This window comes from Phalacrocorax aristotelis, chromosome 2 (genome assembly GCF_949628215.1).
Source record: "Phalacrocorax aristotelis chromosome 2, bGulAri2.1, whole genome shotgun sequence".
NCBI lineage: Eukaryota > Metazoa > Chordata > Aves > Suliformes > Phalacrocoracidae > Phalacrocorax > Phalacrocorax aristotelis.
This window is the reverse complement of record NC_134277.1, coordinates 91,504,553-91,531,078: the sequence shown is the minus strand read 5'-3', so window position 1 is coordinate 91,531,078 and position 26,526 is coordinate 91,504,553. Positions and strand designations below refer to the sequence as shown.

Below are 26,526 nucleotides of genomic sequence, written 5' to 3'. Positions count from 1 at the left end.
GTGTTTTCTTGAGCCGTTGTCTTAACAAGTATTTAAAGCAGACATAATGTAGGAGTTGGTGATTAACTAAACTAAAACCAAAATGAATCTAAGCAAAGGCTGTTGTTGGCTGAAGCAGGGAAATGCGATTCACCTCACATGTAGTCAAGCTCAGCTTCTGTGCTGGAAATCCTCTGATGCATTCGAAGAGCTGGTTCAAAACCTTTTTCCTCGACACAGGGTGTCACAGACCCATACAGATTGCCAGAAAGAACCGAAAAATTGAACCAGCACCAGCAAGGTGGTAAGAGCAGGGTCTAGGGAATGGCGCAGTTACTGACCAGCTCTCCTACCCATGGATTAACAACATGGAGCTCCATCAGTGGAGTCTCGTTTGGCTGCTCTAGCCCTTCCAAGCTGCACTTCTCCACATCCATTATGCGTTACATTAACGATGCCATGTGGTTACTTACCATCATTTCCACCAGCTGGGCGATGCAATATTGTTTACATCACAGAGGGATTTGTCCTGCTGAAATGTGTTATGTCTGAACTGAATATTAGGGATTGATTCCATCTGATTATATTTTTATAACAATAGCTATGAGAGACCAGTTTTGTATTACCCACTGCTCCAAGTCATCTCGGCTGCGGACCAGTAGATATTCACCACCGGAACTAAGAGAAGGAGCTAACACACCTCTACGCTACAGCAATATTCATAAATGAGTGCATGTTCTCTGAGAACATATTCTACTCCATTTTTGTCAAAAGCGAGAACGTCAAAGTTTTGTCATATGCTGGCTCTTTCCTGGCCTGGTAAACTGAAAAGAAGCCAAAAAACCCCAAACCTCAAAGACCCCAAGAAAACCCACATATGATGAAACTAGAACAGAAATGTAATGTTTTAGCCATGGTGCATGTATACAACGGGACAGGCAATGATACAGTACTTTAGTCTGTATTGTCTATATAAAACATTTATTTTTAAGCTCTATAATGGTATCATAGAAATACATAGAATATTTTATAGAGTGTATTTTAGTGTACTCACTGTGAAAATAACACATTTATTAAGACAGGTATTCTTATGTCCAAACGTTTTAAATAGATGCACTTCTTTGCCTTGCAATATTATGTTACTTTGAAAAACAGAATATCAATATTTTATTCTTTGCTTCTCACCAGAATCTTGTCATTCAGATTTCCCCGGGTCATCTAGGGTGATCACTGCTGTGAGATTTATAAAAACCACAAAAAGTACTTAGATTTGTAGGTTTCCTATATTTGTTTGCATTCATGTCTAGTGCACATAGCTTGCCGTTCAATTCTCCAAGTGCCTTCTTCATAAGTACAGTGACATATAGTGCATTCATCAGTTTTCACCTCCCGGCCTGCTGGAATGACAATGGTTTCTGCAAAGCAGTTCGGGCCTAAAAAAAGGAAAGAGTTTATTATGCGATACCCATATCACACTGTAATCCAGCATAGTTCAGCTTTAGTCTCGATCATGGAAAACCTAACACGAAGTGATTAACGCTGGGCACGTTAAACAAACACGACCATCATGCACAAGGCATAAAAGCAGCAAAGAGAGCAAGGACACTGCCCTCCGATGCGGCTGGACATTGTCAGTACGGACTATCCTGCACTCCACAGGGGAAGGTGTAATAAAGCCTTTCTGTGAAACATGCAACTGTGACAGAGACCTGGGCTCAATCTGACGATGCAGATGAATCCAGATTTAAGCTAGAAAAAAAGCCAGCTATTGATAATGCAACAGTGCTACTGTAGGCCACTAGAGAGCTGATTATAAATGTTACTACTTTTTTTCCAGTGGAAACAAGCATCGTATTTTGTGTGGTAACCAAAGTATCAGATTAGTTTATTTTCCATTTCATGAGAAAATAGTTCTTTTCCAGTAGAATGGAATAGCTCCAGCCTCTTCTGAATGAAGATGCTTCTTGTGTATAAAACGAAACATTCCATTTTGTGTAAGTCAGCAAGTCTACAAACACCCCTTTTCATACTACACCGAAATAACTTCATTTCCAAGGATGAGGCAGGAGAACAACCCATCAGTGCAAAGTTCACAAGACAAATCTTGTTCTTCCAAAAGGTGACTGACATCCTCGCATCTCTCTGCCGCAGAAGGCTGCAAGTGCTGTATTATCTACAGTTCTGTTAAAAAAGAAGTCTATTTCTGCCTTGAAAATCCACACGCACTTGTAAAGCAGCACTAAACCCTACCCATCATCTACTGTCTATACACTGTCATGACCTCAGGGGAACTTGGCCCTTCCTTTCACTAAGCACACACAACAGCTGCTCAGGCAGAGCCTGGCCACTCAACAGCACTTTGGTACCACTACCCACCAGGGCGGGATGTCCAGTAGAGACCAGCATATATTGATCAGACACAGCTGAAACTCTTGAAAGAATATGGGTGTGCAAAACACTTATCCACTGCCAATCTGCTTGCCATGCAAGTGAATAAATCACAGGTGAGGTTCAGTCTTTCATTGCCAGGGCTCTACTGTAAGACCTGAGGCAAACAGTGTGGCTTCTTCTTCTAAGGCAATGTTGTTTTTTTTTTTAATGTGCTTCCTCTGAAAACCAAAGGTGTGTGCACGCTGCACATTTTAAAACACAAACCAAATTGTTTACAAATCAATTTTAATAGTTACCTCTTTGGATCAAGTTATGTGTTTGCATACTGACACTGCAGCCTGAGAATTAGTTGCCAAATTGACAGTAATGAAGGCTTCTCCTCAGTGATGGGGGAAGAAGAGACCTGCAAGACCTGCAGAAGTTTGCTTCACTAAAATGTACCCATTAATCCTCTGAATGTTTAAGCCAGTATTCTGTTTCAGGACTGACTGTTGACAAAGATCGCTAACATGCAGCTTCTTGCCTGGTTTTGGGTGGCTTCTGGCCCATTCAGAGCTTTGGATGAAGACGCAAAATACAGCATATCTCATGTGCAGTTACCTGCTTTACTAACTTTATGTTACTGTGGTACATTTGTGTTCGCAGCCCCCTCAGTCTGTCCATGCAAAGTACCACTGCGTTGGAAAACCCAGGAAGGAGGACTTTGGGGTAGAAGACATGCTCCTGGGTCCCACCACACACGGAGGTGCCCTAGCCTTCAGGTGAGATAAAGCAGCATTATTAACTATGTTGTCCTCAGTGGAACTTTAAAAGATTTCAGCTGTAATCTACATAATTCTAATTACGTTTAGCTAAATACAGGATTCTTCTTGCACCTAATAAACTTTCATCCTAAGATGGGTTCAACCTGCACATTAGATAAAGACACCTGTGTGTTTTGTATGCTGGCCTGTAATAGCCCCATCACTTTCAAAGCTATATGATATTAAGAGTTAAAATATTAAAACGGAATCTGCTTTCCACGGAGAATTTGTATGAAACCTACCAGTCCACTTGAAATTTAAACGCTATGTAAAAGGCACAAGAGGAACAAGTGATATCAATCCCCTGTGCAGGATTTATTTCATTCTGGGAAAGTAAATGTTACAGGCTATACTTGTTATAAAAATCAACCAGAGAATGACCTAAAAACAGTGCAACAAACATAATATAATTCACTAGGATTCAGAATGTAAATGCCTCCATTCGCAATTAGCAGCACCTTAATGCCATGCGTGACTAGTCCTTCTTACACCAGAAAGTTATTAAATGTAAAGATACAACTGATTAGCCTTAAAATGTTAAACTATTTAGTATGAGGGAAAGTCATTGCGTTGATAAATCTACAGAAGAGTAATAACCATCTACTTGAGAAAGGGACCCTACAAAACTGAATGACAGCAACGAAGTATGTTATTGAGCAAGCTAGATTTTTTTTTGTTAGTATCATGCAACTTTTCTACAGAAAAGCGCCTATTTTCTGGTTCTGCATTTGCACCTATCATTACTGCAGCTGCAAATCCTATATAGTACCTACATTGGCAACAGTCAACTGGAATCCTTGCCCCATCTTTTTCTTTGCAATATTGCGTACGCACAATATTGTGGTTAATGTTACAGAAAACATCATCAATGAAAAGGCTGAACTGACTATATTCCAGCAACACCATGCACATAAATGTCGATACAATATAGCATCCAAACACGGGAAAATAATTCCATAGCTCTCCTTTTATCATTTATCCAAATCCTCAGGCTTCTTCTAGGGAAAAAAAACCCCTGAGATTCACCTGAAACCTCATTCAATTTTGAAGCTGTATGAGCTAGTCCTGGCTCTTCCTGTCCTGTGGCTCCCTTCCTACCAAGCAGGTGATGCTCCTCCCTTTCCTCTCCCTCTGAGAAGCAGTCACAGAAACCAGACATACACGGCTGGACCGGCCAGAGAAGACCAGTCTGCAGTGATGGGGGATACAGTGGGCGGCAGCAGTGGGACCCTCAGTGCGGGGCTGCCCCGGCTGCACCTGCACCTCCAGCAGCCCTTCCCCTGCCCCTGCCGTTCGGATGGATGGTGCCGACAAGGCAGCTGACTATCTGATTCTCCATCTGTCTAAATGGACAGTGGAGAAGCTGAGGAATTGAAGATTTTAAGCAATTGAAGATTTTAAGCAGACAGTAGGGCAGGGAGGCAGAGTGGGCACACAAAGGCTGATGTTAGACCGAAGAGGGCCATTTTCTCGCTCTCCCTTAGCAGATGGAGGCAGGAGCACGTGTCTTCTCCACATTCAGGGTGGATAAGCTGCCCTGAAGGCATGGCATTTGCTGAAACTACTGTTTTACTTAAAACAGGGCAGTCTATATTGATTTAGTAAGATTTGCAGCTTCCCGTCACAAAGGGCGAGACATTTTGTGAGTTTTAAAAAGTTTGCAAAATTACCTGACTTGGCACATGAAAAGCATTTTCAAGAAAATCGGGGCTGTTCCAACTCCAAAGCAGTGGTGGCTTTTCTGACTAGGTGTTGCTGTTGCAGGAGCAGTGAAGAGTGAATTTCTCCTCCTTCATCTACAAAGCAGGCTGCCTGCTTCCTGAGCTCCTGCCTGGTAACACCACTACTCTGCCCGACTTCAGCACCCGGTACTCGCTCAGTGCAGCAGTGGCTTGTCTAAGTTTGTTTGATCTATAGTATAAACCTCCTGGGCCCCAACTGTATACACTTACACAGCTCTGAGGAAGTCAGTGATGCTGCCTGTCTTCACAGTAGAAGATGAAGATTTTGCCGTATCACTCTTAAATCTGGCAGAGAATTCAATATGACATATTGTACCAATTCTGAGCGCAGCCTGAAATCTACCACGACATCATTTGTTTTCCTAAAGTATGTACTCGAGCTGTCAGACTCTGCTTGAGCCATACCATGCTGTTATCAGCAGAGATTTCTTTCCTAGGGCTAAGGCACAGTTGCTGCCATCTCTGCGATGTCTCGAAGCAGTGAGTTCAGTGCAGATCCTCAGTTCTCACACTGAGCGCCAGATTGGCATGCAGCTCTCGGCTTCCCCACATCCAAAACAGTGAATCCTAGCTTCCAAAAGTAACATTTGTACTGGGATATAAGGAACTAGGAAGGCATATTTGGTGGTTAATTCACTGAGAGTTTAAAATGGGATTCTTGCCTTTTAAATGTTGAAAAACTAAAAAAGTTTAAAAATATTATTGGGGTAAATGCTGCTATTGTTATTTTCTCCAAAGTCCATATGGTGGTCCTGTGAAAAGCCCCCAATTACTTATATTTTATGCTTCAGTGTTGACAAATGCAACCACCTAATTAAAATGCAAATTTTGTTATCTCGGAAGAAAACAGCCGATACCAATTATCAGCAGAGAATGCCCAAGCCACTCACCTACAGATGCAGTGGCACCTGTAACCTTGACAAACTTGCAAGAGGCTCTCTGAAGCTTCTCCTCCTCCTCCTCTCGTCCTTCCACAAAACCACAGCTGTATGCTACAGAGTTGTACCCGCTTCCTCTGCAGCTCGCCCCTGCTTTTGCATGGGCCCGTGTTCCAATCAGTTCAAAAATATAAGATACAGCTATTTGTGTGTTTTAATCAACTGTTTTCATCGTGTGCTAAACCAAATTATGGACAAAGAAAACTGTTCAAGTTAATGTGTTTGCCTGAAGAATAAGTCATGGCAAATTTTTGCCAGTTAGAACTACAGTGACAACCTCTGTAATATAACGCTTTGATGTAAGACTGCTTTGGGCTCTGGTTTATACTGAACTCCCTAATAGCTGCCCTTTTAGTAGCTCCTTGCAGCAGTCAAACAGGTCACTTCCAAGGTACCTGACAGCAGTCCCATCTACCCCAAAAGTTTTATGGCATTCATCATTGTGATATGGCAGCACTTTGTAAGTGACACAACCTTACCATTTAGCTTAGCCCGTTTATTTTTTTTACTTTTTTTTTTTTCCAAATTTCGTGGATAGTTTTCCAACAGTTGCAATATGAAAGGACAGATACTATGCTTCACTCTGGAAGTCTTGAGAACCATAACATAATTCAAGAAATGGCTGTGCTGGCAGAAATCAGAGGCCCACCAGCACTTGCAGCGGCCAAAAGGAGATGCATGGGGAAGCATACGGGGACAGAGCAAGCACACGCACCCAGCTTCCAGCGCTTCCTGAATCAGAGGTTTTGTGACTGCCTCCTATGTGCTGAGCTAATGGATGGAGTTAACAGATTTATGATTAACCTTCCCAACATCCTGCTGAACCCATATAAACAGCACTTGGCGAAAAAGAGGTCCACAGCTCTTGCGCACAGGGTAGAACAGCTTTCTGTTGTTGTCCGACACCTTCCACCCACTGCCTAAACTTGGTATCCCCAGATCCTCCCAGTGGAAGAGGCAATAACAACCACCCCTCTTTGCCATGCCATTCATGAGCTTATCAGCTGTATCATCCTTCCCTTCCCTCCCATCACCTCACCTGCAGCCTAAGGAGGCCAGCTCTGCACCCCCACCGTCCCTGCTGACCTCCCCAACCTCTCCCAGTTCTGCTACCTCCTTTATGGGCGGTGAGGACAGGACCTGCGCACCACACACAAGTTGTAGGAACACCATGGACTTGTACAGTAGCTCAGCGATATTCCCGGTTTTGTTCCCCATTTCCCTCCTACTTCCTGACAGTTGCCTTTCTGTTGCGACCACTGTTGAAAAAGCTGAGCTGACATTTTCACGACACTATGAATTTTATACCAGATAGAAATCTTCTAGAAACATAGGTTTCATTACACTCCAGTCAAATCTGCTGCTGCCTTTCTGCATTACAGAAAAATTTTGCTTTCCAGCAATGCTACTTGACAGTCTTCCAGGTACAGCAAGAGTGTTCCTGTTGTTCAGTAACTTCAGGAACTTGCCAGGGAAAGTGAAGCCTTTGACTCCCGCCTTTCAGATTGTCATGGTTTTAGCTGGGATAGAGTTAATTTTCTTCACTCTAGCTGCCATAGTGCTGTGCTTTGGACTTAGTATGAAAACAATGTTGATAACACACCGATGTTTTAGTTGTTGCTGGGTAGTGCCTGTACTAGTCGAGGACTTTTCCAGCCTCCCATGCTCTGCCGGGTGCACAAGAAGCCGGGAGGGGAGGGGGCACAGCTGAGAGAGCGGATCCAAACTGGCCAAAGGGATATTCCATATCATGTAACGTCATGCCCAGTATGTTACCTGGGAGGGGCTGGCCGGGGGAGGGAAGCAACTGCAGCTCAGAGACCAACAGCATTGATCGGCGGGTGGTAAGCAGTTGTATTGTTTGTGATTCAGGTTTTTGGTTTTTTTTTTCCCTCCTCCTGAGGATTCATCTCTCTCTTGTTATTTTCCTTTGCATTATATCACCATGATGATTATTATTATTGTTATTATTGTTTTACTTAAATTATTAAACTGTTCTTACCTCAACCTGCAAGTTTTTCTTACTTTTGCCCTTCTGATTCTCTCCCCCATCCCACAGGGGTGGGGGGAGTGAGCAAGCGGCTGCGTGGTATTTAGTTGCTGACTGGGGCCAAACCAGAACACAGATCTTTCTCCTTCTGACCTTTCGAGACTTCCTCCAGGATCTACCGCAGATGCCAGAGAGACTAATGAAACATGGAGCTGGAAGAAGAGTTGTAGATAAGCTCCCTGTCTGCATTTCAAGCTGTCTGCCGCTGCAGATGATGTGGGATGCCACAGCACCAAACCAAGGACTCTTCCGCACCCCAGCTGGACGTTACACTGGGGAGCTAAGGCAGCCAAAGACCAACCCATCGATAAAGGGTGGCTGCTCCTGCCTCCCAGCACACCGGGACACAAAGCCCCTTACGCACCTGCTGAGGTACTTGAGATGGGTTTTGAAACGTGCTAATGCCGCATGGTGAGACAAAATAAGGCTGCTCTGCCACGTTGCACCACGGCAGCAAGATTTTGGAGATGCAGGCATTACCTCCCTCATCCCTCTCAAATCTAAGCACTTCCTCCCGAGATGGTATTGGTACCTACTTTGTGCCCTTCCAATCTCTAATCTCTTCTAAAGGGACTGTATCTCCCTGACTTGATTTTGTTTCCCTCTCATGTGGGTATATATATATAAAATACGCCTATCTCCTGCAAAATGTCAGCTGGGAAGATAAAGCACAAAAAGCAGCTGGCAAAAGTAGTCTGTGACTAGGATTACAGCAGACTCTCATTCTCTCACAAAAATAAGTTCATCACCCCTGCTGCTGTCACAATTCTGACTGCTCCCAATCCAGTGCAACCTTTTACTCGCCTCAGTACCTTTGGACGCTACTGAACCAAGTCCAAAAGAGAGTTTTCAATTACAGAAGGAGGATTCAGGTAGACCCAATTTTAAGAGCAATTTGGGACCCTGAAGAACCATGTACTATTTCTGTGGTTTATCAATGCCTTAAGATACTGGCAGCCAGAGAACCATGGCAAATATCCTAATAGAGTTCCAGTAAATGTGTATATCTATATATGACAGGAAGAGGAAAAATAAAGGTATTCACCCATTTTGCAATTTTACCTAGCTGCTACGGGAAGCAACAAAATGGCAGTGTGTGCAATGTGCTACTTTTCAGGAAAGCAGCATTTTGTTCATGCTAGATAGAGCCTTGGTGCTTTTAAGAATAATAAAACATCTCCTTCTGTTAGAGTCATGTCTTGTTAGATGCACAGGGAACTGACAGATTGAAAGAAAATGTGCCAAGGGCAAAACAATTAAAAATAATTTAGAAGGATGGGCATAGCAGCATCTGCCGTGACTGGACAGACAGAAGAAAGCTCGATGAAGTTCTCCTGTAACTAAATGGGGTGATCAAGTCCTCAGAGGCACTGCTGTGACAAAGTGGTTATCAAAGCTTGGGTAAGTGTGCTTGAGTGTGTGAGTAAGTGCTTTAATCTGGAAGATAAAACAAGCTATAATCTTACTTAGAGCTGAGTTTTAATATTCTGCTTATGAGACTAACAAGGCCTGTTTGTGATTAAGTTCTGTTGGTTTCCTTTTTCATTTATCAGATGTGACAGCACTACTGATTAATGTTTTGCTCCTGCTCCAGCCCTAGAAGTTGGAGAAGCATCCAAAAATCCCACAGAACACAAAACAAAGCTACCACAGCCACGCGACTGATCCTTTCCACCACTGCTTTGTCTCAACTCTGATTCTCCATCGCCTTGCACTCTGCGGTAACATTAGCATCCCTGGAATAACAATGCCAAACGCTACCAAAGTCAGGACAGCACAGTTACTTTTGCACAGAAAGAAATTGGTTGCAGGAAGGGAACAGTCCATAATCCTGCCACCGCTGCTGTTCCCTTGGATTTTCATGTGTATTCAGAGAACAGAATTGCAGATATCTGCTTTTTGTGTACCTAACAAAAAGAAGCAAAGGAACATCGAACACTACACAATCCAATACCGCATGAGCCAAACAGAAAGCTTCGGAGCATGAAAGGGCCCAATTAAATAGGAGGCTCAAGTGCCATAAAAATAAACTACATCAAACAACTTCCTTTATCAGAGAAAATATAGAAAGACGTGAATACTCTACTTAAAATGATTTTCAAGAGTCCTACGACTTGTAAAGGGATATTGTGTTCCACCCAGAAACGGCACCAATTAGACATGAGCTGAACACTGTGTATATCTTACAGAAAATTATAGAAACACTTAGAAGCCAGCAAGCCGTGCATCAATTTTCTTGCTCAGCTTTCTTGCAGCTCAGTCACCACCCAGATGATTAGGAAATTAGACACTGGGCTTGAATGCACCAGGAAATCTCTCGTCAGATGCTTCAGACAACAGACACACTTGGGGGCTGGTGCTGCTCACCTGCAGCCCAGCTCACCGCCAGTCCTGCCTGCTGGGACCAGGTTTTCACTGATGTTACATCCGCAGAAAGCCCCCCATCTGTGCTCCTCCCAGCTCTCTCCTCCACCCTGCACCAGGCAGGCCAGACGGTCAACCAGCCTGGCCTGGAAGAGAGGAGGGTGGTTTTGGTTCTGGATGTGCCCGGCAGCACAGCATCCTGCTGGCTGTGGAGTGGAGCCCGGCAGCTGCATGGGAGCAGGGGTACGCAGCAAAAGCATCGGCTACTTGCTTGGAAACTACGCCTGAAGCCCAGAGAGGGTGGTCAGGTCTCAGAAAACAAACCGATGCATCGCGGAGTTTTTCCTTGGTTACAGAAACTGCAGAAGCTTTTCCAGGCACCGTGGGGACAGATGGACTGACCACGGTGGTGGGACGTTGGGTGGGCTGCAACGGGGGTGAGCTGCTGCCTGCCCCAGCACTCAGGCACGGGGACTTAAAAGCTCTGCTGCTGAAGTTAACAGGGCTAATCCTTCCCTTTCTTTGGCTTTTTATTCGTCCCAGTGACCCTGCTGGGCTTGGCAGCGTTGTCAGGGGCCTGGTGAAAGACTTGCTCAAACCTAAGTCATCTTCTTTGTGCTGGAAACCATCAGCTTACTCTTCAGATTAAGCAAACCATGTAAAATGCCTTTGTTGAAAGATCCTCAACAAGTTATCCTAAAAACTATTATGCAAATTTAAATAGACTCTGCAGTTCCAAAAAGCATGCACTACAGGCCGGTAATGTAATGCATCAGAGACCTGCTGCAAACACTGCAACTGAAAGCCCATTTTAATTAGGCAGAGCACCGCAGCACTGGTGGGCTGTAGGCTCTGTCAGGCAGGTTAGTTAAGTCACTGAGAAGTATACAGTAACTCGGGCAGTAATGCACAGGACTGCATGTGTCCTGGAACACATACTAAATGCAAGATGCTAATGAAGGAAGAGATTTTGAGTATTTTTATGGAAAAACCCCTAAAGACTTCAACAAAATTGAAAGCTAAAGTGCTACCAAAGTTCAGTATAATGCTGCTTTGCCAATGAAGTGGAATCTAAATCAGCGTGTTTTTCCAGTCACTATGAAACACTGTGTAGCAAGAATACGGTATGCAAGGATGCCTAGTGGCTACATACTGCTACAAGAAATTATTCAGTCAAACCGACAAAACATTATCAGGCACAAAATCAGCCATTTTTCACCCCATTTTAGCATAAATACACTGAATACGGTTAAATCAGGGGTTATGTTTCTTACTGAGAATGATTTATTTCAAAATACTGAATGTAGCGTCATTCAATTCCAGAAAGACTGTCGCAGCAGACAGTGACAACTCTCCCAATTAAACAGTCCACTTGCAAAATCAGGCGTGTTACAAGGGCTTGCTCTGGCTTTTTTGTTGTTATTTTGGGTTTTGTCATCATAACCGACGCTTTGGGTTTTTTTTTTTGTTTTGGTTATGGCCTCAGGGGCTTGCCTACACAGACAGGTTTCTAGCCCCTCATCCAAATTCACTGGAGCTGGCTTGCTCTGGATGCAGTTGTACAGCTGTACCTAAGAGGGCTCTCTCTAGGTAATCTGCTGCTGAAGTGATACACACTGACATCAGAAAAAGGCATCTCCACCGGAGGAGCAGTGGTTTGGAGTCTCAGACACCCGTGTAACCCTCTCGCACAGACAAGCTCTGAGCAACATTGTCAACTGCAGGAAAAGGGAACAGAAGTTGAGACCCCTAGAGGGAATAAAGCCTGTGCAATAACAGAAATAAGCAGCGGATCCAGCACATCAGAACGGCTCAGCTCCATACCTGGAGACGTGTCCCGTGGGTCTGTGGCAGTTTCTGGACTGTACCTGCAATGTTACGCTCATTTTATTGATTTCCTTTGAGTTACATGACCAAAGGTAGGAACTCGGCTGAGAATGATCCCAGCACGACTGTGACTTAAAACACAACAAAAGAGTTTCACAAAGGACTTTCCTTAATATATACTGAGGACTGACCACCATCTCTTCCTCCTTCTACCTTTTTTATTTAGAATGTTTCAAAAAACCTGCCTCCTAAAAATAGATAAATAGTGCTCTTTATTACACGGATGGAAGCGACAGGGATCTATGCTAAAAAATTGAACTGTAACTGTCACACGTCATACATCACTTCAAAATATAACGAATTCTAACAACACCCTTTGCCATGCATTGTTAGCTTCATTTACTGAAATAAAAGCTGTATTTCTAAAAAACAGGTGTAGTGCATGGGACTCAGAATGGGCACTGAAGAACCTGTCTACTCACCAGTCATAATGAAGTACTACTATCTTTAGGTGTGAAAATTTACAAAATATACAGTTGTAATTGCCGGTCATTTTAACATGACGCTAATATTATGTGAATATACCTGTAAAGAACAGAGGTGTTAAGTTTTCCTAAGAAAAAATTCTTTATCAACTTTAAGATGTTCCCAAGTTACTTGAAAACTGAGAAACTCTCAGTATTTTTATGAGCAAAAGAGAGGTTATGCTTTGCTCTCCATGCTGCTGAATCAATAATTCTACCTTTTCTTTGCCTTTAATGATTTTCCCCCGGTGGTTATGGAGCACAGGACCCAGACAGCTTGCTTTGGAAAGACCGTATTTTGTACCCATTCAGGAAGCTGAAAATACCAGAAAAATATTGCTGTGAGAGCACACTCTTCCTGCCGCTGGTACCCTGAGCCGCTATGCTCCCACAGCCAGCAGGATGTGACCCCGGGAAAGTCTGGCATCAGTCTCTACTCCACTGTGTTCCTCCTGGACAGCCACGGCCTTGGCGATACGTCACTCAGCACCCAATTTTGCCACCTAAAACCAAAGGACCTGGTCCAAGCCAGCCATTTGCAGCCCCCATGTACAGAGGGAAAGGAAGAGGCACTTCCAGGGGGCAAGTCGTTGCACCTCCTTCAGACAGGTGCTGCCACAACAGTTCATGAGCCTGGTCTGCAGGCTGCCCCCTCACCAGCATGCAGATGCCCCCTCACATTTCAGCCCAATTTCTGACATGGGCTTGTACCGCTTTCTTACATTATCGAGGTCTTGCACAGAATAAAGACTGAGATGCTAAAATAGCATAGCAATTTAGACCATAGAACTACTCAGTATAGGAACGGGTGCACCAAATAATAGTTTCTATTCTGTTGATCAAAAACTGCCAAGAAGTCAGAGCTGCAAATTTAAGACCCCATTCCTGAGGAGACCTCACATACTCAAATTAGGACTATGTCTAAAGACAGCTGTTTAGAAATGCAATCAGGTACTAAGCAAATTAAGTTGCAACAGGGAAATCCATCACTATCAGAAATTAATTCCCTCTTGTTTCCGTTTGCATCACACTTACACAACTTGTGAATCAACAACTGGCTAACAGAGATGCTTTGCGGTAGGAAGAACGGGAAGCCAGTAGACAAAAGGGTGATTCATTGCAAAGGCAAAACAGCAGGAAGCCACTGGTGTTGGAAGAAACTGAATTAGTGGGATTGTGAGCAGGAAGGAAGAAGGCAGGAAAGCAGGCAGAGTGACTGGCAAAATTATTTTAAGGGATCATCTCTTCGTGGAGATGGAAAGACAGGTGATTTGAAGTGAGAGACATGAATTACGCAAGATATGGGAACAGGTTTTGTTAAATGCAAAGACTGTGTCTGTGAGCTATACAAATCCTTTCATCTCTGAGAAGTGCAGCAGCACAGAAATTGCATGTCACTCACAGGGGCAGACATAAAAGGATACGCACTACCCAAAAGAAATCTTCCACATAGTATTGCTCAACTTCTTAATTTCTGGTGTCTGAATTCAGCACTTGTTTTCCCATGTGCTGCAAAGTTAAGGCCAATATTTAATATTGCAATACTCTTCTCTTGTGATGTTATTAGCGCACACTCTTTCCTTCCATCACACAGGCATGTGAAAGTGGAAAGAGCACAGCAAAGGAGTCAGTCCCCTTAGAGCAGCCAGACTGCTACGTACATGAATGTATTTCAGCTCAGTCAAGGTCTAGAGAAGGAAATGTAAGGTGATGATAAGCTGAATGTTTCCTTTGATATTCCCACTGCAGCTTTTTAAGGGATTTCAAGGAATCTGGTTTGTGTATTTATCCATGAACTGTAACATCAGAGGGCTGGCTGTTTTGGCAAGGGAGAGGCAACAGTTTGTCCCAGCCAGACAGCAGGATACAGACGCACCTTTGGGAGAAGTCAGGGCTCATTTAGAGCCCTCTGTCTTTAGTAAGGGCAAGCTTACAATCTAAGCAGCTGAAATTCATATAATGGAGGTTGCAATGATGTCTGCTCCTCTAAGAAGGAAGAGACAAGACATTCCCAGTCAGCAGCTGAACTACTTAAATGCCCTACCACCAAGCCAAACACATGTGAGGATGCAGGCACTGCCAACACCACTGAAGATACTGCACACAGGAGTAGGCATCAAGCTCCAGCAAAGATGCTCTGGGAAAAGCAAGAAATCAGATCAGGCCTTTAATTAAAGTAATAGTCCAGAAAACTCCACCCTGGCAAAAACCGACTGGCTTCCAGGAAGTGGCCCCCAAGACGGCCAAGCTGGCGTTGTGAGGCTGGGCTGCTTCCTAGCTCTCTCTTCTCTGTTTTTTTCCCCAACATATCAGACCCCTGGAGAAGTTACTGAGGCATGAAGGCTAGTCTTTGTATTTACAGTAAGAGAATTATTGTAAACCTATTCTTAAGTATTTCCACATATTATGTGCTTCTTCTTGTAAAATTATCTCCAAAGGCAAGTATTATGGAAATAAAAATTCTGGGGGAAAAACAGCTGGTGCTTTTATGTTTATCTGAAAACTATGTTTGCTTTCTCCTAGGCAAAACCACAGCCTTATGAAACTGTAAATGCTTCCCAAGACACTTTGAACTGATATTCATAAAACTCAGATTAGTGCACTAGAAAAAGAGTAGTAAATAAAATGAAAGCAGCAAAACTAAAAATTATGTTTTACTTTTCTAATGAAGTTATTACTCCAAAACATCCTACAAACAATTAAGTGCTTGATTTATGATTACAGTGTTAGCTGCTCCATTTGTCTTTGGGGTATTATTCTACTCTGCGGTAATACAAATGATCACTGCTCACCTGCCGCACATGCAGCGTAAGCATAAGGAAGTCCTCGGAACCTGCTGTGGAATATAAGTTATTAGTTTACAGACACACACCCCCCCCCCCACCCTGAAGACAAAACTAAATTAAAAGGAGGAGCTTTTAATTACAGAGTGGATCAAAGTGCTGTTCAATACGTGGGATTCAGAGACATGGAAAGGTTTCCCAGAGAAGAACTGATGTCCTAGTGAAAGGGGGGATAGCAGCCCAAGAGGAAGAAACCACCTGCTCCTCTGACTTGTTCCCTTTTACCAGGTGGTGTTTATTCCTGTCTTGCTCAGGGGCTTAACTTGCAAATATTGCCTTTGCACTTGATATCAGAAGCTTTAGTAGCACAGTATGTACTTGTAAAGTCTACAACCATTAATGGATTAGTAATTTCTTTTCTTATTCTTTATTCCAAGTATGTATGTAATTTATGCATGTGTCATCGAAATCCATGTATTAATGTGCGTAACAAATGAGTTCTGTAAGGAATCTTTGCAGAATGAAAGCTTTAGATGGGTTTTCAAGAGAGGATGGAGAAGTGCTCAGGAGAGAAGGAATTTTAAGGGGTCACATTCCCCTGGAGAATGCACAAAGACTGGAAGAGGAAGATCCAGTCCACAAACAGCAAACAGCTTAAAAGTGATACGATACCTACGCTGATTTCCTTCCCTTTTAATTTGTACCTTTTCTTGCTTATTTTATTGTAAAATCTTTAGGGCTGAGGCTGCTTCTTGCAAATTTTTTTTTTTTATAGGACTTTGCAAGTTAGAGCCCCAATCCTAATTTGGAAATTAATTACAGTAATTACAATAATTACAATACAATAATTACAATAATTATGATCTACATTTTTCTTTCTATAGGACCATTTAGGCCTTTGCCTGACAGTCCAACTACTAAGTGTTAGTTATTTGACATCACTACTAAATGATGAAGTAACAAATCTCATTGAACAGTGAGAAAAAGTTAAAACAAATGAATTCTCTCACAAGTGTATTAGAGATGAAGGAAAGAAAGAATGACCACAGTCAGAAGAGCTTTCATGGCTCTGACATCAGTTACAAAAACATACCCGCACATGGTAACACTAAAAAATTAACAAGGTTTTTTCCAAAAGGAAGAGTGGCAGCCTTCTCAGTCCCTTCTCGTCAGCCAGCCCCATCCCCTCCTGGGTGTCAGCTGCTTGTCTCCACACCCTCTCTAGGTCCGCTACAGCCTTCCTCAGGTGCAGAGACCAGGACTGCCCACAGTGCTCACACGTGCGTGCATCAGTGGGGACAGAATGGCACCCTCTGTCTTATTCTCATTATTATTCTTGATTATAGACAGTATTTCTGATTATGGGCAATATTCCGTTGGCTTTGTTGCCTGCCACCGCGCATTGAGCTGGTGATTTCAGAGATCTCTCAGTGACCACTCGTGCAACCACCTCTTCCAGCCTAACAGAGAGGCACCATCTAGATTATTTGCCCTACAGGCATCACCATACACTGAACCCCGTCTGTCATCTTTTTACCCACTCCATTTTGTAAGCGGCTTTTGGAGACATTTGCCACTGGCACAGCATTCCAACTATCCAAAAGAGCCTCATACCATCCAAAAACGTGGAAATCAACTGCACGCCCCCTGTTAACGCTTCACTGATGAAGACGTGGACTCCCCCAGGAAAAAAAACACAAGGATGCCTTGGCCCGCCTGCTCCTTGCATTTTGCATTATCGGACTTTCTCTCCATGAATGTGCCTAGCCATTTTTCAAATCCATGCAAACTCCTGACAGCCAGGGAAACCATGGCAATGACTTCCAGAGTTGCACTCTGCCATATTCGAAAAAGCACCTATGTCCCTTTGCTTTCTTTGAGCCTTCATTTCATTGATAATTCATTGAGCTAGGCTAGTTTTTTAATGTGAGAGACAGCAGAGGTGTTATTCAGAGGACGAACAGCTGAAGTTCTCGATAATAAGGATTTTCTCCTTTACGATACCTTCCAGACAAGGATTTCAAACCATATCTTGGACTTATCTGCTGTAAGATTAGCCAGAGGTCTATGAATTTATATTTTGAGGATCTATTCACTTTCTTAAGCACAAGAACAGCAATGATCTTTAATACATTTTCTCCCTTGTATTTTGAAAAAGGGAAAATTATCTAAAACCTTTAGATGAAAGTGACAGTTTTTCTTAAGATTGCAGTACAGAGACACTAACCAATTTTTAACAACCATTAAATATATTCTTGCTCTCTGAAATGCATGTGGAAATAATGTTTCCAGTATTATTATTTTACAGGCTAACAAGGGATCATTTTACTTCTAAATTGCAATCACAAAAAACCCAGAATAATTTTTAAGGGAAGTCTTGACCATAACGCTGTGAGTAAGACCACTTAAATGCTTTAAAATAGGCTAAAGCACTTTGGAATGGAAACTTTTATATAGAATTTGTATCATTCTGGGCAAATTACATCAAGGAATAAAATACATCAAGGAGTCTCTTCCCTCAAGTATGAGTGTCAGTTGATTTCTACTGTATTAGGAACACTGCTCCAGGTAAAAACATCCCAGCAGCAGGGCAAAATAATCCAGCTGCAAAGATGAGTTTCTCTGAGGGAATCATATGCAAACAGAAGAAATGGCTCTTCAAAATGCCTGAAATAAAAAATAGTTAAATGCACTGTAATTTTTGACTTATACTGCGAACACCCAAACTGTCAAAGAATACTGGGGCTAAGTCAAAATACCCTAATTATGGCTAAATAACCAGATTGATAAATTTAGATTCCAGATTTCAAGCCTTCTTGGTATGTTGTGTCATTTTCCCTGGGCACAAAGTCTTAGCAAATAAAGCAACTCTACACCTGTAATTATGAGACTCATATTTTAGCTAATCAGGGTGTATTTATTCATATTAAATAGAACCACTGACAAGTGATGATTAAATGCAGATACTGACAAGTCAAACAGGCAAACTCTTGAAATAGGATAAAATGTCAGATATAATGGAAGGCAGCATGAAAAACTCTGCTTTTTTCCCTTTGGCACTTCCTCTCCTCAGGCTTCACTCCTTTTCAAAGTGGAGCTTTTAAAAGCTACACTCAGTCACTTATTTCTCCCAATAAGTAACCTATCGCAAATTCTTCCTGCACACGACATTGCTTTTTAAAGACCATTTCTAACACAGGATTCTGGTTAAAAGCCAGATTCCACTTCCAGGCTGTTAAAAAGTGAGAAAAAACATCTAAAAGAGAGGGCTAGCCAGCATAGCCATATTCGACCACATTCGACTCCCATTACCGACAGACTTCCTACAGCTTGATTTCTTATTTGTTTGCTTTATATTAAAAGAAAGATTTTAAGCAAATCTTCCACCCCTGCCATATTTGTTTTTTCCCCTCAAGATGCTCCTCTGCCCTGTGTTCAGTTTTCAAATGTGAGCTCTGTGAAAAGATCGCAGGAAGATTGTGCAGGGCATTCAACCGTATAGACTTAGGAGAATAGAGCACCTTGGCCACACAGAAATAGAGGAGGAATGGAGACGGTAAAAGAAATTGTGGAAAAATGAGAGAGTGATGAAATGAAACAAACAAGCAAGCAAGGTTCCCACGCAGAAATGTGCATGTCTGCATGTTCAGGAAACCAGGCCCAAGGCATCAGAAAGATTTCAAAAGAGCTCCTGTAATATAAATCAAACTTAAGAGCAGCCTTTCTTCCTCCAGCTAGCAGGGCAAAAGCGCCTCACATCTAAACGAGGTCTACCCCGTTGCCAAGTCTGTGTGCACTGCAGCCCCCAGGGTCGCCCTCGGTACGTTATTTTTCCTACTACTTAAGTCCCCGACCTTCCACATACACACAAGAAGTGATGTCTTGTATGCAATTTTCCTACCTTTTAATACCTGCATTCTGTAAAATAAAATTACTGTAATCAAAGAGCTGCAAGTTCTTGTTCTGTTTATCTTTCCATCTTCACCTCTAGTCTTTCCATCTCTTCCTACTGCCACCAGATTTACCTTGTTTTCTTTCTTGCCCTTAACCCCTTCTGGTTCTGAGACAGCTGCAGGACCCCATCTGTTGTGCAATAACACAACTTCATGCTGCCTCTTCAAGTACAGTCGACCTGACCAGAAAGATGCACCATGCAGACAAACGCCACAAGTATACTGAGCTGCACATCGATTTCAGGAATACCACGTCCCTGCAAGGGATTTGCTTTCTCATCATAGATGTTGCAGTTTTCATTAGAGGCATGCATGTTGCGTGAAGTCACCCGCACGTCTCCTGAACTCCTGCAGACATAGATAAAAACGCTAGTTTTGACATCTCGGCTGTCCCGAACGTACCCAGGTATGTTCAAGGCAGACTCTGAAATACTGCTATCACTTTGGTGCTTTCCAACAGCAACACATAAGCGTGCATCTCACAGAGGGTTTTTTTGGTCTTTTTTCCCCTAGCACAAACCAAAGACTCATATTAAGACTCAGAGGAAATCTAGAAAAATATACCTAAAAAATTTCAAATTATTTTTTTTCCTCCACCCAATATGCTGTGTCACTTCACAGTTGGCAGATGTCCCTCGCTCTTTGACTTTTTGCCCTATAGCTATTAGTTTTTGAGAGTGAGATGCTAATTTAGACACTAAATGTCTGGTGACCATCCACGTTGTTGCTCATGTTCTTCCTGTCTTTCGATAGACTTTTCTAAATCATCCAAAGCCTAAAGATTCCCCAAAGGTTTTAACAAAAAAAGTCACCCATGTGACTTCCAAACCAAAACACTGATGTCACGTTGCTGAAAATGGCTGTATTCAGGCATCTGTGCACATACTTCTACAAACTATTAACTCCAAAGAAGTCCAGCCAACTGAGGAGGACTCAAATCTCCTCTCCCAGAAAGAATGACACTGAGGAAACACAAAAAATAATTATGGGCATTTGGGCATTGTTAATTTATTATTTCAGTATATTATAAATATATTTATTTGGATATTCCCTAACTCATGCTTGTAGAGAAATGGTACTTGCAGAAATCATAGACCAAACAGCTTGTAAAGGATCTTTCAGAGCAGTTTTGCATTAACTACAGCCTGTGAACTTTTTAGGAGGAGACAGATACCTGCAATCTTTTAATAGAAATGCTACAGGTTTCTTTTGGCATAGATTTCATGCATATAAGAAAGCAAAATATACGATCAGTCAGAGCACCAAAAACACTGGAGGATGAACTCGAGTAAGAACCACGTTCACCCATCTAAATTTGGACTGGGAACCAACCTTCTTTCTGAAGGACCTTTCCTAAACGGAACTGCAGGACACAGCTGGGGCTCGCTCTTTCCCTCCAGTATAGCCTGGAGATGGGAAGGTTAAATCTTCTGATAATGGAATTAACTCCCCTTGCCTATGTCCCAAACGGCCACATATCTCAAAGGCATTACAGAACTGTTGCAGAACTATCTAAATGTGTGGTAAGGATTGCTCCCTGGCATGGGAATATGTCAGAACATACTTAGTAACAAGTTCTTAGGGTTGTGGAGAACTTGCCCAGGCTACTTTCCTGATTTTTGCTTTGTAAAAGCTTTACTGAGCTGTTGAAGGATTCAGAAAATTCTTTAATAATAATAATAAAAAAAAGACCAGTTTTTCAGGCTATTTCCATTCCAGAGATTTAAAGAAGGAAGGTTTGTGTGTAGCTGAACTTTTGCTTTTACTATAAACAGCTAGGATGTGCAAGCACAAGGACCAGGTACATGAGCAGAATGGATTTATTTGCCTCCCCATGGGCTTTTATGGCCCATAGGTTGGACCAGGGACAGCAGTTTTATGTCTCAACTCTGCAAAATGGGAACAACTGCTGTGGGTTGGATGGGGGCAGACCCAGCCTGAGAGGCGAACCAGGAATGGGGGCTTTGCAGCTTTCCGCAGCAAGCAGCTAGGAAGACTGCAGATGTCTTTTTTGAATGGGTCCATAACTTTTAGCAGGAGCCAGATGATTGTGGTGAAGTTTGCTTTGGTTCCTGGAAGTGAGGCAGTGGCACCGTGACTGATATTTTCTTTTTTTTATAAGCGCCTGAGATGAGACTTCACAATCAGTTCCTTCTTGGAGTAAATAGTGAATATCAACTATTGCTGCAAAGCTGCAGCCCAGAGGAGCAGTCATCTCACCAGTTTTTCCTCACAAAATCTGATCTCTGTACGGGATTTTATTAAGTCTTTTAAATACTCTGCCATGAGTCTATATCTGAGAGGGGAAGCAAATTCACTGACCTACAAAAGAGCAAAAAAAAAGTGAAAATTTTGCTCATCATGGAGCCTAAAACAATTTCACCCAAGCATTAATTCTTTATGAAAGGGTTAATCATTCATTTTCAATAAAACATTTTCATTGTCAGACTAATATTTCCATCTTCTTTTTGCTAAAAACTCAAAAAATGAATGAACAGTGCCATAGGTTATTCCGTATTTCAGACCACCAGAAGCCAATGTGAGCACAAAGTGGGTTGGTTACATATCAAAGCCATGGACTATCCAGAGCTCTTCAGGGTATTTGACACAAGAAAGCCCAGGGCTGCTATGAAAACACATACAACTTTCTCAACCTGTACCATGTTTAATGGCATAAATCATCTGATCTCTTAAGAGATCCTAACTGTGATACAATGTAAGACTGTATAATAAAACTTGTTTTGCCATAATTCACTGTCAAGCTAGAAAAAAAAGATGAGGGCAAGAGAAAGGGATTTCCATTCACATAATTTTAAACATAAGGAAGTTCTAAAATCTCATGTTTTCAAAGTCACAAAGAAATTCTACGGCAAATCAGAGGTTTGTAACAACATGTTTTGCAGTGTTTATAGCATGTGAAAAATGAGCCAGATCCATGTTTGCTATATGCCAGATTATCTCCATTGACTTTCAAGTATGAGCTTGAGTGACTTGCATTGAGCCCTGCTGAGAATGTGGGCCAATGCTGTTTAGCTGCACAGTTGTTAACTACGCAATTACGAATGAGGGCAAGAATTTAAGTACTTTCATTTTGAAGGCAAGGTTAAACTTTCAGCATACAAATAGCACCTTTGCAAATGGAAAAGTAGTAAAGCTGTGTCCAGCCTAATGGAGATAAACCTGCTAGGTACAAAGATGCCCAACTGCTACAGGGGTCGCATATTTCTGAACAGAGGCACGCAGCAGGGCACAGTGGGAAATGGCTGATGTGGAGATACTTGTTTTGGGTCACAAGGCAATTCGGGGAGAACAATTGGATGAGGCTTTGGAAGTGATCAATCAGGGTGAGACACATGGTGGGGGCTAGGTCTGTGGTTAAAAACATTTCTGGAACATCTGAAACAGACTCAAACGTGAGTCTGCACCAGACCCAGCTGAAAGCTTTTCATGGGCCCATGTGTGCCAAAGGCTTCCTCCAGTCCTTCCCAGTGACCAGAGCCTCTGAAAGGGAAGAGCCAGACTGGCGCTTACAGTAGGCATCTTGCAAGGCACACTGGAAGAATCTGAACTAAATAATGGAAATGTGCAGGGGTCTCAAAGAGCTCCTCCAGGGCAAAGGGGCAGCTTTGGCTACATGTAGAGGCAACATGCAGACCAGCTTCTGTATCGCTCTCATCTTTCTGCACAGTCCAGAAAAACAGCACGGGAGAAGCACTAGGTACCAGGAGCCTACAAAGCCGTCCTAGACTCAGGGTGAAACTTTCAGATAGTTTGGACCATCTGCAGAAATAAGAGTGGCTCGCAGGGTGACTTACCTGAGCTCTGCCCACAGCAGCTGCAGACAGGATTTGCAAAGAATTCTTCTAGCATCTGCAGCTGACAGTTTTCATCATGTAAGTATCTGGGATGTTTGTCTTGCTAGCACCTATATATTTCAAGATAGTAAACATCAGAGTTTCTTCTTCTTGGCCCTGCTTTTATTATTAGAATGATTTTCTGCAAAAACATATAGGTTTAGAATGATTTTTTCTGAAAAAAAAACAACCAACAACAACAAAAAAGAACTTCCCCATAAAATCACTTCTCTCTCCCCATCAGAGCTTTACACTGCCTTCAGAAATTACATTAATTAGCACTAGCTTCTACAAAGACAGACAGGAGTTTAGGGGGAAAGTAGTAGTCAGGACCTCATCTCTGAACATGCTGGACTAGACTTGTGTTTGTTTCTCAGTTCCTGCTCTCTCCGTAGTTGATGCAAATAGGCAGAGATGCCAAATAATTCTAGCAGCTGACTATAAACAAAAAAAGTCTTTTGAAAATATTTTTGTTTGAAGGATTAAAAGAGAAAGACTGTTTGGAGGATTAGAAGACAAACAGTAGCGAGTCTGAAGTCGCTTCACATCCCTGAATCTGCAGGAGTCCAAGCATGGGCCAGCGACTTTTAAAACTTGAAGAAAGTTTCACCCAGCTAGAGGTGTAATTAAACATGACTGGAGAGCACACTTAAAAAGCACCTCAAGGACTGCTCTTGGCCATATGAGTTTTGTCCATCTTGCTCAGAAAATGGAACTTGACCAAGCCCTCTCAGGACAACACAGCCACCGATTAGTCTGCTCCTCAGGCCCCGCAGGTACTTGCGGGCCTCCTCCACGTGCCAGCTTGTAACTTCCCGAACTGCCGCCCGGTGCTGGTCATGCTCTCGCAACAGAAACACACACACTGAAGTTCATTGCAGTGGAAAAAAACTCGTACTGAAAGCCAACGTGCCCTTGCTGATTGGCCCTTGCCCTTGGCCTCATGCCCTTCTGCTGACACCTGGGTACTTGGTCCTGTTACCAATGCATAGGCTAATGAGGAACCAGAGAAAGGAAGAATCTGCCTGCGTCTAGGCCAAAAGACTCTTTTTATTGAAGAGGTTTTCAGAGAGCAACAGATTCTTGTAATAAAAGCATACAAAGGTATCTGAAGTGAGAACACAGTCCACCAGTTAGAACCCCCACTCTCTCTTTTAAATGAGATCACGCTCCATGGATGTCTTACCTTTGCAAAATCAGATATTACTGGTTCGTTCATTATCGGGCAATTCTGAACTCAATACTAGGAGCAAATTCCAAAACAAGTTAAAAAAAGACAGCAATAGAAGACAGGTTTTAGTTTCAAACTATCCAAATCGATTTGAGCTACGACCAACCCACAGTCACAGTGGCAACAGTATTTAAAATATAGTAACGGGTACACAAATCAACCACAAACCATTTGTGCAATATGATGACATCCCTACTTTTTCTCCCACTGAATACCACTAACTCTGTGTGACAGCCACACACTTATTCCATGCCCCACCTCTCAGTCATGGAGGAGAGAGGAACTGCTACTATCTGAGCTACAAAATCTAAATCAGGCAAGTTTCAGTTGCACGGCAGGAATTTCTTTCTATACAAGATTGTCTTGCTACAAGAGTACCTTTTCAAGATGGTCGCCAAGATGAAAGTCGAATGCCATAGTGTCAATTTTGTTTGTCAGTTTTGTTTGTACTTCAGTTACTACCAGTCCACAGGGTGCTGGAAATTTTTTGTGCCCTTAATAAAAAAACAAAAAAAAGACCTGCTTGAAGTGCATCACATATTTGTTCTGCAGCTTACATTCTCAAAAATTTTTTCCAAATGTACAGGACAGTACAATGCACACTACAGAAGATGCAAGTTTCAGCTGGTATCACTATAGGACATATCTTCATAGATACTCTTCCATAAGTTGCCCAGATCTGCATGCAAAGTGCAATTCCAGCTCCTGGCAAAACCTTGAATTAAGGTGAAATATTAGTGAATAAGAATGCTGGTATTGCCTTGGGAATTTACACAGGTAGACCATGGTGTCTTGGCTGTCAAAGCATTTGTCCAAGACTGCTGAGGGACACGTTGTAACTGAACAATTCCAAAGGATGGATTCAAGTTGTGCAGATATTTAGTATCCAAAAAGATCACTCAGATACTGAGGCCTTTTTTCTTGAAGTTCTTAAGCACTTTGGAAAAAAAAAACAACAGGTGCTGCTCAAGCAGGTCCTGTTAGTTGATGCATCAGTTAACTGCTGAATGTTGCTGGTGATTGACTACACAGAGTAGAAAAGCAATATTCAATAACTTCACTAAGAATCACCTTGAAAGCCATTTTCCTTCCCTTCAACTTTATGATCAGGTGTCCCAATAGAAAATATGTTTTCAGAGCTCTGCAGAAAGAACTCAGCAAAGATCTCAAGAAATTAATTCAGACCTATTTATAATACTCAAAACAGAAAGAGCTGGACACAAGATGGTCTCTGACACACTTGCCTTGGCCCCATGATAGATGCTTGTAACAGTAGATGGAACTCTACAAAAAACAAAACGGACAATTTTATTTGAACAGTACAGCACAAGCCCTGCTGAAAACCTTCCAAGGCCATCTAAATTATTGACAAATTGAACATGATACAAAGAACTGATGGTGATAACAAAACATCTATAAAGTTTGTGGAATGTGTTCAACCATCAGCTCTACATGCAAGTGCAAAAAATCTTTGAACTTAAATCATACTTTCTGTTAAAGGGAGATTTCCTAAAATGTTCTAACATGAAACACAGGATGGCGCAAAAAACCATTTTGTTTAGTGCCAATAGCTGGAAGTTGTTAACAACAGAGGACAAACCTATCACTTCATCAACATTTAAGGTAGGCTCATGAACCTGTGGGTCAATATAAGCTAGCCCAACCTATCTAACAACAGAGAGGTCCTGCAGAACAGGCGTCCCCATATCTTTGGTTAATTATTCTTCCAGCTAACCAAAAATCCCTACAAGAAAATCCCACTTCTCAAGCCACCTCTACACCACAGACAAATTACTTTGCTTGCGCTTCATCCTACACACAACGGACCCAAGTCAGTCATACTAGTGCTAAATGCTGACGTGCATGGCATTCTGCTTGGGCACTGCAGTGATGTAACGCGTCCAGTATACCAGAAATTTAGACCATGCAATGCTAATTAACCAAAGATTTATCAGGTTGTTAATATAAGGGCTCAAAATCTGAAAAGCACTGACAAATCAAAACTTTTTTTTTTGGTGTGATACTTGATTAATGCACTTGTAAGCGAAGGAAATTGGGAAATTTAAATATTTGGACAAATGTTTGTT

At 42.3% G+C, this 26,526-nt stretch overlaps 1 protein-coding gene across 2 annotated transcripts in view; it reads right to left on the bottom strand.

The window, feature by feature from the left end:
• Window positions 1-941: 941 nt before the first annotated feature.
• Window positions 942-26,526, bottom strand: part of VWC2 (von Willebrand factor C domain containing 2) — a 59,320-nt gene continuing 33,735 nt past the window's right edge. For both annotated transcript variants that reach the window (XM_075084331.1, XM_075084332.1), the window contains exon 4: window positions 942-1,412. In XM_075084331.1, the coding sequence (XP_074940432.1) occupies window positions 1,261-1,412 (152 nt within the window). In that variant the 3' untranslated portion in view covers window positions 942-1,260. The remainder of the gene's footprint in view (window positions 1,413-26,526) is intronic.